This window comes from Parus major, chromosome 1A (genome assembly GCF_001522545.3).
Source record: "Parus major isolate Abel chromosome 1A, Parus_major1.1, whole genome shotgun sequence".
Lineage (NCBI taxonomy): Eukaryota > Metazoa > Chordata > Aves > Passeriformes > Paridae > Parus > Parus major.
In genome coordinates this window covers 14706503-14721284 of record NC_031773.1, presented here as the reverse complement: position 1 = coordinate 14721284, position 14782 = coordinate 14706503, and the positions used below count along the sequence as shown (strand labels likewise).

Sequence of the window (14782 nt, the reverse complement as noted above, 5' to 3'; positions counted from 1 at the left end):
TTCTTCCATTTGTTCTCACAGCAGGTACAGGGTGTCTACAGCTGAGGAACAGGTCTCATTTTCCAGATCAAGCTGCAGTTTCTGCCCCTTGTTAGAGGTACTACACATTCACAGTTCTCAATGCCAGCCACTTCTTCAGGCAGTCCTGCCTGCTGGCATTTGCGAGAACTCATTCTTCAAATTGAGGTCATTCTTGATATTATTATTATTAACCATAAAGGCATTTTTTGGATCAGTCTTGCTGTTTTCAGTCTGGTGTCCCAGCTGTTACCTCATCCTGCCTATTTGGTCCTCGAAGATTCCTTCAAAAGCAGATTAACAAGTTTTCTCTTACAGGACTGAATTAACCATTGTAACTCTTTAACAGAATCAGTAATTTTGAGGTCTCTATAGGAATACAGATGGACAGATACCAATCCTTTCTATGCTGTTCACTTTTCTTGTCTGATGTTGAGCTTTGAATTAAAGAACTGGGCATGAAATTAACATTGTGAGCTTCTGGTTAGAGTTAAAATAAAGACTTCTGAGAAAATCTAGCACAGGTTATGAAAATATCCCAAGTGAAGTATGGTGTTTGTACTCTCAAGCTATAGGTGACTATAGCTTATCCTTACATCTTTGTGAAAAATGTTTCCAGACCCAAACGACCTGAATTGTTGCTTGCAAGAGGCTTAACCTTTTCTTCTTGCAGTATAATAAATTTTGGGTATCTAAAAGTTACAGTGTGAATATTCCCATATGGTTTTTTACCCTCAAACTATATTTATGTATATTCTGATTTTATTTTTTTAAAGCTTTGTATTAAAGTCAGTGTGTGTAATAAACTTAACAAGAATATAGCATAATGTGTTCTTCTTTTCCTTTTTCTTACTTGGGAAAATTTCTTGAACTAAAGTTTTTGATTACATGACTGGTTTCAGCAGATTTTGCCTACTGGTGATATGTGACTGTAAGAAGATACAATTGAAAAACCAGAACCTTAATATTAAGAGCTATTTCTTTGTCCTCAGGAAAGTTTAATCTTGCTTTTCCAACATATTTCTTAATGCATTTTTTCCAATTGCACCCAAAAAGTATGATCTTAAACGATACTTAAATTTTGTTAACATGTATCAATCAAATCACTCCTCTTACATATTTTTATGTTCTGTTTGTTGTGTTTTGTCCACTGTATTCTTTTGCTATTTGAATGTATACTGTATGTTCAATTCCTTGAACTGACATGAGGTACAGCCTTGTAATCAGTGCTATAGCTCAAATATTTTCTCCAAGTAATTATTCAAATCCCACAAAAATTATTTATAAAGATGTGTAAGGAAGCTGGCCTTAAAGTTCTATTAATTGTTTGGAAATAGAATAACATATATATATATATATTATATATATATATTATATATATAATATATAATATATATATATAATATATATATAATATATATATATATATCTTGGTTTGTTTGTATATTGTACAGTATTTAAAACGACCCATTACTGTATATAAGGGAAAATGCTTATTTACTGAAGAAGATAGTCAAGCCACTAAAGAAATCTTAACACATCTAGTCATTACAGTGACCTTAAATTGCATATGAAATAGCAAAACCCTCCCTGAGGGCAGCAGGATTTGGGATCTTGTTCTGGTTTGTATTTTTCCAGCCCATGGTGAAGCTGTTCTTTATTCATCTTTGTTTGCTATAATGGAGTTCTGGCCATGTATTGACCCAAAAAGATTATCTAGTTCTATCACTAGTGCAAGAAGTCTGTTTCAAAAATAAGTGAAATTCTTAAGACTTTTTTTTTTTTTTTAACTAAACCAACAGTCCTGAAATAAAAGTCAAAAGTAATAATGAAATACTAATGAAATACCAATCATACATATAATAAAACTTCCACCATTGTGTTCTTTTTACTTCTTTATAACCAACCTCTTTTTAAATATCCTAAGAACTCATTAATAGATTTTGAAAACAAAGACTACCCATAGTTTAGAGATGAAGATCTAAAGCTCTGTGTGTCTTCTGATACAGAGAGATGGTTTACTCTGTGATGACAGGAGCCTGGGGTAACGTGACAGTGGATCAGTGTTTTCGCCTTTTTTATCACTTAGTTCCTGATATCAAGTTGTGTTAAGAGAAATGTGTCAAGTTGTGGTTTGTGGTTGTGATTAAACAGTTTCTGTATTCAAACAAACACTAAATTCAGCAGATAGTCTTTTCTCAGAGACTGACAACTTAATTGTTCAAAAGTTCAAAATTACAAATGAAAGAGATTTAATGCTAAAACACTCATCTGTATGACTGGGTTTCGATGATAAGCTTTATTTCATAGCAGAATTCCATTGTGCAGGCTCTCTTATTTGAATGGTGAATACTATTTTTAAATCATGATTCTTTCTGGAGCAAGTCCCTGCTTGGCTCTTTTTTCCTTGAACAGTTGTGTCAGTTTCCCGACAGCCTCTTTCTTTTAGTGTATCTTATGGTCGAAAAATATCATTTATTCTTATGCATTATGGAACACTTCTTTGAATTGTTGACATGGATAAAAGACTTCTACTCAAATGGCAGTTTTAATTTACAAATTTCTCTTAGCTGCAGCCATTCTTCAAATCTGCCAGTGGAAATTGACTGTTTGCTGTAGTAAACGGATTTGCTGTTAAGAGTATTTAGAGGCTACAACTCTGAAAACCTCTGCTTAGTTATTTCTTCCTCTCAGCCTTAAAAGCAAGTTATTTCTTACTAGCCTTAAAAGCACTTTCAACTGTGTGATCTAGTAATATGTCTCCATAGTAAAAATAGGATCATTCCCGATACAGCTTGGACACTGAGGTTTCATCCATGTTTTAGTATTAAAATTGCACCCTCTGGAGTAAGCCAAATTAATTTGCTGTTCTTGGCATAGAATAGGAGGACAAAGCTATCAACTGCTGTTCTTTTTTGGTTTAAAACAACTAGATTAAATACTCTTAATGATCTTAGCAGATAGGAGGAAAAAAAAGCCCACTTCACTCTGGTGGTAGTGTACTGCATTCATTTCAAAAATCAAGTCTGCAGCCCACCCTGGGGAAGAATCTAATTCCACAGCACTTGGGAATATTGAGTAAAGTATAGACACAAAGTTAATAACTACAGTGATTTTAGGCTTCTATTATAGCCAGATCACTCTGTGTTCTGGTGGTCAGCTCTGTAGTGTTTAGGATTGAAGGATGAAGTGTGATTATAATCAGACTGTTGTGGTATCACTGTGGAAGTTAAGAATGCTGAAGACAATACAGGCTTCCTCTATGAATATAATACAGGAAGAAGACGAAGGATTCATTCACAAACTTAAAAAATAGATTCAAGTCAAGTTGTGAAGTGTGACTGGACTCATACTGCTGTGATTTAAAGTGTAAAAATTATCTTAAAAATGTATTAAAACATAGCAATAAAAGCTATCTTTCTTGTTTAATTACTCCAAGTGATCTGTTCTCAGCCTTCTCAGCTACAATGCTTGTAATATTTAATGAACTTTGCCATTTAGTTAGTGTCTCATTTCAAAGTTTGAAATCTAAAGTACATCTTTTATGTTCCTCCTGCAGTATTTTAAATCCATTAAACTTCTTGAAATGACACTCTTAGGGCTAAATACTGCATTTAATATAGTGGGTCTGCCATGGAGACAAGTAAGTCAATATTACTTATTCCTGTGAAGTTAATTTCATTTCTAAAATCTGCCATTATTAGATTAATCCGTTTTTGTTGTCCTGTGTTACTGAACTTGAGCTGAAGTAATTATCTACCAAAAAAATCCTACGCCAAAGTCTGGACTGTTTCACTTTAAGCCAGCCTGATGTTCTGCAGATGTTAAACTTGACTTCTTGGTTTCTGTGTGCAGAAAGGCAGATATATAAAACTTTGACTAGCTGCATGGGTGTAAGCCCAGACCCTTCATCTCTCCCTGTAGCAGTAGCTTCGCCCCTTACTTTTTAATGTGTCCTTTTCATTTAAAAATCACATCTCCGAAAAGTAGTTTTGTAGAATTTTTCAAAATGTTAAATTCTGTTTGATCCAAAAGCATGCAGTTTATCTGTCATTAGGGCAGCTTACCTGACATTTTGTCTGTGTGATGACTGCATGGATTATGGATTCACAAAAATTCTGCACAAATATGAGACACCCACTGAAGTTGCTATTCTACCTGTTTTCACTACAAATACTGTTCTTATACTAATTTGTCTGAGGATTCTGTGTGTGCCAGGGAGAACCTGCCTCTCTGTCAATATCTCACATAGAGCAATGCTCATGTGCTCTAAAAGTATTTCTATTTCTTTATTAAATTTGCCATTTTCCATAGGATCAACATGTAGCTGACTTGCTTCTGTCACTTGCTTAGCTTAGTACTTCAATTGTTTGTAATTTGTTTAGGTTTCCATCAGTAAAAGCATGAAAATAAATATATGTGGCCACACTATGTGTGTGTTTTGGTTTAAGAAATCTTAGTTGTAAGTTGGTAGTCTAATCATGATTCAGATTATTAAGTCTAGCACTTTGTCTGTTGTTCGTCCACCAATCAATGGCATGAACTCTTCCATACAACCAGCAAATTACCTGATTCTTTTTTTTTTTTTTTTTTTTTTTTGGTGGTTCTATTACCAATTTAAACATGTGGTGTCTGAGTGTACCTGTCTGCATGACTTGTCTACTCACAAATATCTAGCAATGTTCATATGCAAAGGGGAAATCTGGTGATTCAGCTGTAGCACATTCCATGTAATACAGTCCCTCATTTTACTTTATTAAATAGTGCTTTAGTAAAACTTACTTATGCAGAGTGCATGCTCTTTCATACTTTAATAAATAATCTTGATCATTCTTCTTTTAATTAAAATTAAGGATTTCCTTAATTTCTATATCATTAAATATATTTATATAAAAGATTGTGGTTTTCATGCTTGAGGAGAAAGAGAACACAGAACTTGCCTGTATAACAGTTATGTGGCTGTATGGTGCCTCCTAGTAAAAAACAGACTTTGGGGAAGTGAGTGATGTATGGTAAAGATTGAAAGCAATTATGCCTACTTTAAGAAAGACAAGCTGTTGTGCCCTCTACATATTTCATGTTTTCAGGGAGTTCTTAAAATCAAGGTATCTTATATGAAAGCTTTCTTTGGCTGGGAGGATTCAGACATTTGGCATCTACCTGTAGTATGGTGGTATGGTGCTATGCAGGATGATTGTAGTACTAGAGTAGGAGGACAAGCAGAGTAATCTGCAGCATTGGTGGTTGGTGGCATTTTAGATAAAGGAATTAATCTTAGGGTAAGTTTCAGTTTGAAACTGACACAAATTTTCATGCTCACATTTGGTGTCTGCAAGTGAGTTGGGCATCTGAACTTACAGCAGAGGGCATCTGGTCAATAGGATCAGCAGAGCCTGTTGATCTTCTGTTGTCTGCTTGTCACATGCAGATGTCTTGCTTCCTAAGGCCTGTCCATGGAGGCCTGTGTGTGAGTACCTTGACTCAAGCTGCCATCAGCTATTCCTGACAAGGTGTCCTTGACCAGAACAGAAGCTTTGGCACATTGTCTGCAGTGTAACATGCACACATATAGCTGTGTGTGACTTAACCTGAAACTTAATCATTGCTTTGCATGCTGATTTTCCTCTCTACTAGCAAACCAATGCAATAATTAGTTTCTATACTGAATATGTTTGTCTTTTTTTTTAAGTGAATGAGGATCCAGTTAGCAAGTAGTACAACTATTTTCTTCACATTTGCACGTAGTTCTCTGCAACCTGTAAAAACCTCTTTTATGTTCTTTTACTCAGCCTGTTGCCCTTAAAAATCCCCAAAGAAAATCTGGCAAAGTATATATATAATTTATCTGTTGGTTTAGCCAGAGTGTACAATAGCCACCACTTAACATTAGTCAAGAGTCATGCTCTATGGGAAGCTTTTTGCCTGAATTGAGTGTTCTGGCAATCCTAAGATATTAATCGTGGGTTATCATTCAAGCTATATTTACATTCTAATCCTGCTTTTCATATTAGACTTGTACTGATGAAATAACCCAGATTTTGGTGGGTCTGTGTGTGCATCTGTTCAGGGTGCTGTTTCAGCAGTCATAGATTCCATGTCTAGTAAGGATCCCCCTAATGATCTATGAGTTTTGTTTGGTTAAGTATTCAAGAGGATTTGAACCCTTAGTCATCATGAATGTTTTTGTGACCTTTAAACAAGTACTGTTGGATTTGTACTTGGTGTGGTGTTATGACAAGTTACATGACACACACTCTTTTCATGTGTGTGAGGAATGCCATAGTAGTTATATTCATGTACATAGGTCACTGGTTTTGTTGCTCCATACTACCAGCACCAAGAGGGAAGAAACCAACAGCATTTTACTGCTGGTACGTTCCCCAGTCTCCCATTTTGGAATCTCAGAATTAATTTCAGACTTCAGTTTTAGTTTTAGCCTTTCCTTGCTAGTTAATGAATAGAAATGAAAAGAAGTTATTTTTAATTGCCAAACAGACGAATCAACTTTTAATTGAATACAGAAGATCACAGGGAGACGGGCCTCTGCTGTTGAAATGTAGCTTGCATGAATTCCCCTCTTCCCATCTGTAGTGTAAAACTACTTGGAAGCTCTGTTTACAAGATCAAGATAAATGTGATTGAGGTAATTATAAGAGCAGAATGCACACAAATCTGGAAGAAATGAGAAATGTTTGATATAGTGCTAGGCATGTTCATTCAGCAGTAAAAGTTTGGGTCACATCTCTCAGTGATTGTTTTTCTTTTCAAAAGTAGTCAGTTTTCTGTTCATGAGCATAGGAGACAGTATGAAACTTGGCAGTAAGGTATACTTTCTGCTTTAGAAGTCAATATTTTCTGCTATAGAACTTTAAATGTGGCACAAGATCAAGAGTCATGAGTCATGCTCTATGGGAAGCTTTTTGCCTGAATTGAGTGTTCTGTGTTCTGCAGGACAGAGAACTCCAATTTCCCTCAGGTACACATCATCTGTGTACCTGAGGGAAATTGGAGTTCTCTGTCCTGCAGTGGCATGTGCCTGTAAGCTGGCACTATCTTGAACCTCAGCCTTGCAGTGAGAGATCCGTTTAGTCACACTGTTTCTTTTGTTCTGCAGTTCTGTTACATTCTCTTTAAATGGCTCCTGGAGCTGCTGCTTGTTCGGTGTGGCAGATTTCTGCAGTGTGTTTACTTGGTAGAAGCTTCTGTCATGCCATTGACAGGCAGGGGAAGTGATGTCAATTTTCTGAAAATTAAAGGATTTTCTTTGCTCCTATTCTTAACTGCTAATGCCCTATTTCCAAAGTGAAAAAGAATTAAAAGTGGTTTTTAAATAATGGTTGCTCATTCCTCCATTTTTAGTTTCTGTTTCAATTTGATAGGGCCTCAGAAATCAAGTTCACTGTATTTGAGCTGCTCTTCCACCTAATGTATTGGTAGGTAATCTGAGAAACGTATATGTGGACAAAGTTTAAATTTTCAGATACTTACCCTTGACTTTGAAGGAATTCAGTTTCATAGAAGGGATGGGAGAAACTGTAAGATAAATTCAGAGTTAGGTGCTGCAACAAATACACTTGTGTATGTCTGGATCTGGGTTCCAAGTCCCTGCTTTAGTAGGAGTAGGAGCCTGTCTCTGTTAGGTTCTTGTTTTTATAGGGAACAAGGAGAACTGTTCATTTCTAAACAGCATATAGCTCTAGGAAACCTAGAGCCTCCCCCCTTTCTTCTTGTAGGTATTTTGTTACCCTATCTAGAAGCTAATTCCTGAAAGCAAGTATTTTTAGTAATTTTCAAATAATAGAACAGAGCAGAAGTTTCTGGTATAAGATGACATCCTGTAATTTAGATCAGTACCACAGAAAACAGCAGACCAGTCAATTTATCTTCTTTTTATGAGATCTCAATGAGCAAGAAATCCTAAACAGAGGAGAATCAATGTATGCCTGCCTCATTTGATCTAGAATCTATAACATAATAATGAAATTTTCTGTGTAAATTAACTTACTTTCCTTCACTAACTGCTACATATTTATTGCTCATATTGTGAAATGTTTGTACATTGTATGGAGAGCAATAACTTGTATTCACAGGGGGTGGGGGTTGTTACAGTTTAAATAATATAAATAATAATATAGTATCCCTGTATTTACTTTATTCCATAAAATAGAAAGGAGCAAACCAAAGGAACATAATGCTTTTATTTGGAGGACTGTGCCAATAATACTTGTTTTGCAAAGATACAAATTGATGCCTAGTTTTTTATTTTTCAGGATCAACAGATTGCATATGCTATTCGACTGTTGGAATTTCTGATCCAGTAACTTCAGCTCTTCATATTATTGTAGGTGGGTGGTCACAGTTTGTTGTTTTGTTATGAAAATGGTCAAAGTAGCCCAAAATACTATTTTCTTTTAGATTTTCTTTATGTCTGTGAAATATAATTTGAACATAATGTCTGAGTTGAAATAAAAAGGTTTTTTTCTGGGATTTAAATCTCGGATTTGAAATACAGGAGATTAAAAACTAATTGCTTTCTGTACTGTAATTAATTGTTTTCAAGATATAATATTTTGAAAATTTTGTGCTTAAGTTTTCTTGAATTCTGTCATTCTTTTGAAAGCAGTAAAATACAATAAGCAGCATCAGGTGTTGGACTGTATCTCTCTCTGTATGAATATCTTAGAGAAAGCTTTGAGAAATGCACGTACACTTGAATAGTAGTATTTTGTGATGGTTGTCCAATTGTCCTGGGCAATTCAATATTCCCTTGCCAAGTTAGGGTTAGTACACCTTCTGGTATCATTACTGAGTATCTAACAGTTGCAGTTTTAGGATCTGTGTTGCAAAGATTTACACTTGTGCTTCTCTTGTGAACTCTGTTCAGCATCTGTGGAGTTAAGGCCTTTGGACTAGGATTGGAAGGATGTGGCTTTAGTGTAGCATAGTATTTCAGCTGTGTTATGAAGTGCCAGAATCACAGAAAGGGTCAGGTTGGAAGGGACCACTGTGGATCATTTGGTCCAACCTCCCTGTGAAACAAAAAACCTCCAAATACCAAAATACCAAACAAGCAAAAAAAAAAATCCCAAAACATCCATACAATTCCCACCATCATTCCAAAGATTGCATGAGGAGGACATCAGAAAAGGGATGTACTCTTTGTTCTTAGGGATTTCCAGGACTTGGCTGGGTAAGCCCTGAGTAACCTGATCTGACCTCATAGCTGAACCTGGTTTGAGTGGGAGGTTTGATGAGAAACCTCCAAAGGCTCCTTCCAGCTTCAGTTATCCTGACAAAGAGGTTTAAGTAGTACCCAGGAGATGTACAGGAGGCAGTGCATCAGTGCATCGATCTGCTTAGGGAAAGGGGCTGTCAAGCATCGACACAGGGTGCCTAGGGAAGGGGTCGATTCACCATCCCTGGAGATATTTAGATGGTGTGTAGATGTTGCACTTAGAGACATGGTTTAAGAGGGGCCTTGACAAGGCTGGGTTAACATTTGGAATTGATGATCCCAAAGACCTTTTCCAATCTAAATAGTTCTGCAAATCTATCCCCTTCTACTGCTACCGGGTAAAGGAGTGTCAATTCTTCATTATACGTTTTTGGCATACTGAGCCCTTTCTTCTCACTTAATGTTTAATGCTTTTAAAGTATGAAGTTAAATTAGTATTAAAAAATATTTTTCCTTTTCTTCATGTGTAAGAAGTATATGCACTTATGTCATATATATTGGCAGTAATGCAATATGTATTTTTTATTTTTAATGACTTTATAATGTTAAAGTTACTATCTTGCAGCTGCAAATAAAATACGGCTTGACAGACCCTTGCACTTCTAATCTTCATAGGTGACTGTCAGCCTCTGGATGTCTCCTCTGTACATCACAACAGCACATTTTTGAAATACTCTGTGTCATTGCTGGGTTATGGTTTTTATGGAGATATATTAAAAGATAGTGAGAAGAAGCGGTGGATGGGTCCAATGAGATATGACTACTCAGGTAATTTTTTTAATTACTACATTCTTTTGTGAGCATGTAAACGTATTGAAGCAGTTGGTTTACTCTCTCCAACCCTCTTTGATGCTTGTAAACATCAGAAACAGACTGAACCTGATTTTAAACTCCTTGTAGCACCAAGTATATTGGATCACATTATATAAAGCTCTGTAACTTTGGGGTTAACACTGAGAGTGGGCTCAATAAATTTGTGTTGAATATGTGCCACCTATTGAAAATGGCCTGAAAAGTAATAACATCTCTGTCCTAATAATTTTGACTTTCTTTTTAGTCACTTCAAGACAGATAGGAACTCCTCTGTCTTCAACATTCAGCTGAATGAATTGTTAATTTTGCCCTTATTCTAGCACTCATTAAAGAGATGAGTGATTTAATCTTGTTACCTAATACTTGGATAAATCCTATGCTAGTGGAAAGCATCTTTTGCCTTGTTTGATTTATCTTGTGTTAGGGAAAGAAGATGCATGAGGAGAATCTTTGTGCAGGCCAATTTTAAGATTCAGCACTGATATATAACTAAATTTTTAGGTGGTTTTTAAAGATGTCAAGTGAAATAATGGCACTTCTGACAAATGTTAAAACATAGGAGTGGTGCTGTGGTATTTTCTTGTTCCTCACAGTCTAAAACATCGTAAGAAAAAGACTTTTGAGCTTGAGGAGGGCTACTTTTGTTTTGCAGTCCTTAGGGAAGGAAGGAGAGGAAAATCAAGGAATGTATGCATAGATGTTTGCTGTGTGGTTTTATAATGACTTAATGCTGCATAATGTCTTTTTTATGTAGGCTTCAAGACTTTTCTTTCTCATCATTATTATGAAGGAACAATTGCTTATCAACCAGCAAAACAGACACACGGATCTCCACGAGATAAAGAGAGCTGCAGAACAGGGTAGGCTAATGTTTATCTCTGGGTATTCGGTGTGAACTATTTATAAAGGCTTGTACATAAATAGAGGTTACAGAACTGTTGGTTTTAATATGAAAACACTTACTCTAAAAGAGATAAGCTTGTAAAAACAATTATTGACTCATTAAAAAGGACACTTCATTTTAACAGGTCATTAAACGAAAATCTAATAAAATTTTGTTAGTTGGTTCTCCTCCTCCCTCAATTTTAAGTGAAGCAAAATATAACAGCACAGGACCCAGTTACAAGATGCTGAGAATATTATGCTGTGTTACTACTAAGAAATCAAAAATGTGGATGCCCTGTAGCTTCTACAAATGGAAATAGTCAGAAATTCTCAAGTGTTCACATTGTAACTGAAACTATTTTAGTAGTTGTTTTAGTGCTGTAGCAACAGCTGTCATGGCTTGTCCTGAGGACAAGTCCTCTCAGGAATCAGCCTATTTAGCTTTTCTTTGTATATTACTTTTAATATTAATATTTAGCATATTTCTTTGTATACTACTATGATGCTGTATGAATTCTGTGTGATATTCTCCACTTGTTTCTTTAGTTGGGGGGCCTGCCTAAATCACCCAGTGCTCCTTCCTTTCTCTTTTCTTTCACATGCTTGAAGTTATGCACTAGTATTTATTATTCTTCATTATATGTGGATTTAGCTATCAGAGATAAAGTACTTGTCACAGCACCAAACAGCACAGCAGGTCAGAGAGGAGCCACAGACTTTGTCCAGAAACAATAAGACTGCTGTGGTAGTGCTGTGACACACTGGAGATCAGACTGGAGCAACTATCCTGACCCATCAAGTGCCCTGATGCAGGGGAGGCTCCAGAGGGAGAAAGCTGTCATCCAGGTCTCAGGAATGGAGTAAGGAATTCCTGGTGCCTCATATGGGATTTTTTACTTCCTGATAACTGCCTGAAGGGCAATAGGGCCAGGCACAAGCAATTTAAGAGAATCCTGGAGTGTGATAATGAGATTGATCAAGCAGGTGATTGACAGGCTGGCTAGAACAGCTGATCTGCTGGTCTTGTTACAGAAGATAAAAAGTGGGGATGGGATGGTTGAGGGCAGTTTTGGCAGTGATTGTGAGATTATAGAGTTTTATCTTCTGAGAGAAGTGAACGAGACAAAAAGTAGAGTTGCAACCTTGGACTTTCGTTTGGTTTACTTGGGGATCTTGGCAAGATTCCATGGGAGACTGTTCTGGAGTACAAAGAGGCATAAGTGAGTTAGTTGTTACCTCCTCAAAATTCAAGAATAATCCATTTTGATACTCAGAAACTTGAATAACCTGGATAGAAAAGTAATTAGGATGAGCAAGGAACAGAATAGTAAAGACAAGGTGAAAGTGGAATGGGTTACTTCGGAAGAACTCAAAAGACGTTGCTTAAGCATGCAGAAATGAAATTGAGAAAGCCAAAGCTCAGGCAGAGTTGAAATCAGTGAGGGATGTGAAGGGTGTTGTTTCTTATGAAGGGATTATTTAAATATACTGATCATAACAAAAGGCTGAAGGAACTGTGGGCTTGCTGCTTAGTGGAATGGTGAACATAGTGATAAGATGTATTGAAAAGGCTGCAAGGTTACTCCTTTAACACATTTTTTACTAATATAGTCTCACCTCAGGCCATACAGGTCCCCAAGCTCCTGGATGAAGGGGAAACAGTGAATGTTACATACCTTGACTTTAGCAAGACCTTTGGTCCTGTTTGCTGTAGTAGTCTTAAAACTAAGTTAATGAGGTGTGGACTAGATAAGTGGGTGGGTAAGAAACTGGCTGGACTACTACAAAAGTTGTGAATGCCAAGTCTAGCTGGCAGCCAATTACTAGTGGTGTCCCTTGGGAATATTGGGCCTAATATTGTGCAACGTCCTCATTAATGGCTGGGACAGTCTCAGAAAGCATGCTCTCAGCAGTTTTATGGATGATATCAGATTGGGAGGTGTAGTTTATCTTGAAAGTCAGGGCTGCTATTCAGAGGGATCTTTGTGGGCTGAAGAAATGGCTGATAGGAATCTCCTGAAGTTGAGATGGCATAGATGTCCTGTACCAGGGGTGGAATTGTCCCATGCAGGAGTGTTGACTTGGCACTGTCTGGATGGAAGGCATCTCTGCCAGAAATAACTTCAGGATCCTGGTGAGCAACAGCTGTATCTGAGTGAGCATTATGTCCTTGCAGCAAGGAAGGCCTACCTTACACTGAGTTTTCTAAGCAGGAGGGAAGTCAACAGGTCAGGAATGATTCTTGCCCTGTGCTCATCACTTTTGAGATGGACTGTTCAGTATGTCAGTGTCTTTCACTGTTAGAGCAGTCAAATGTTGGAACGAGGTGCCCCGAGGTCTGTGTGGACTTTACCCTCACAAATCCTCAAAACTTGACTAAGATACTGATCCTGTAAGACCAACTTTGATCACATTTGAGATCCCTTCCCACCTCTGTGATCTTGTGGCTTGCTGCTGCTGCTACTTCTGACATCCAGTAATCTTTAGAACTATACTTAAATAACTGCACTACCTGCAGGGCTATGATGATTCATGCCACACAAGGATTGTCAGTGCTGCGGTGCATCATGTGGTGGGGGAAGATCTTGTAATGACTGGGTAAAGTAAAAAAGTTGAAATTAGTAATAGTGGAGGTCTTTCAAGAATTGAATGGTATTTTTGTTTTCAGATGCTGCATTTGCAAGAAAAGTGAGAAACAGCTGGCAGAAAAGAACCAGGAACATGGATTAAAACATGAAGGTAATTTGTCAAATAAAGTAAAATATTACAGTATTACATAAATTATTCTTTTTAATAAGGTACCAGTTGAAGTGTGCATGTGTTTTGTTTTTTTAAACATTCTGAGTTACTTGGTGTAATCCATTGTTTCTTTCAGTTTACAGAAAACGTGTAAGTGTCATTGCCCCCCTGTACTCAGCGCTAGTGAGGCCATACCTTGAATCCTATGTTCAGTTTTAGGCCCTTCACTTTCAGAAGTGCTGAAACATGTCCAGAGAAGGGCAACAGAGCCAGTGAAGGGTCTGGAGCACAAGTCCTGTGAGGAGCAGCTGAGGGAACTGGGACTGCTGGAGAAAAGGAGGCTCGGGGGAGAGACCTCATCACGCTCTGCAATTGCCTGAAAGGAAGGTGCAGCTTTGTGGGGGTCTCTGTCTTCTTCCAGGTTATGAGGAAATTAACTCAAATTATGCCAGGGAAGGTTTAGTTTGGGTGTTAGGAAAAATCTTTTCATGGAAAGGATTGTTAAGCATTGGAAAAGGCTGACCATGGAAGTGGTGTCATAGAAGGGTTCAGAAGATAATGAATGTGGTACAATGATTCTAAGTATGTGAAAAATATTCTTCACCCAAACCTCAGAAAATTCTGATAAAATTATATTAATTACTTGTATAGTTCAGTGTGTTTAGTTTCTTTACTTTAGGAAAAATAATATTCTGTGAGCTAGGACAATGGGTTTTTGTGAGAAGGACTGAATGGATAAACTCTGAGCTGTCATAGAAGGAAGCAGTTCATTAAGATAATTTTTAGAATAGATCAGGATTAAAAAATTGTGTTTGTTAGCACAAATGTCACCCTACTATCCAGCTATGAACTTGGACAGCTAGTAGCTGATCTAGTGGATTTTAGTATTTCTGTACAACATCCCACCAATGCTCACTATAAATAATAAATGAGGCTTCTGTCCTCTTTCTCTAGTTATGCTATCCTTATTCTCTTTTTTATCCCTTTCTAACCCTTGTGCACTTGTGTGGGGTTTTTCACTAATGGGCATAACTTTTCTTTCCTCTCATGTAAACAACTGTTAATGAATTCTGTTCAGTCATTCCCCTAGTT

The 14782-nt window shown here is 36.9% G+C and overlaps 1 protein-coding gene across 1 annotated transcript in view; it reads left to right on the top strand.

Moving 5' to 3' along the window:
• Positions 1–14782, top strand: part of CERK (ceramide kinase) — a 43168-nt gene that overhangs the window by 17756 nt on the left and 10630 nt on the right. Inside the window, exons 7-10 of the mRNA XM_015628680.1 lie at positions 8289–8363; positions 9869–10021; positions 10821–10926; positions 13620–13690. Of these exons, the coding sequence (XP_015484166.1) occupies positions 8289–8363; positions 9869–10021; positions 10821–10926; positions 13620–13690 (405 nt within the window). The remainder of the gene's footprint in view (positions 1–8288; positions 8364–9868; positions 10022–10820; positions 10927–13619; positions 13691–14782) is intronic.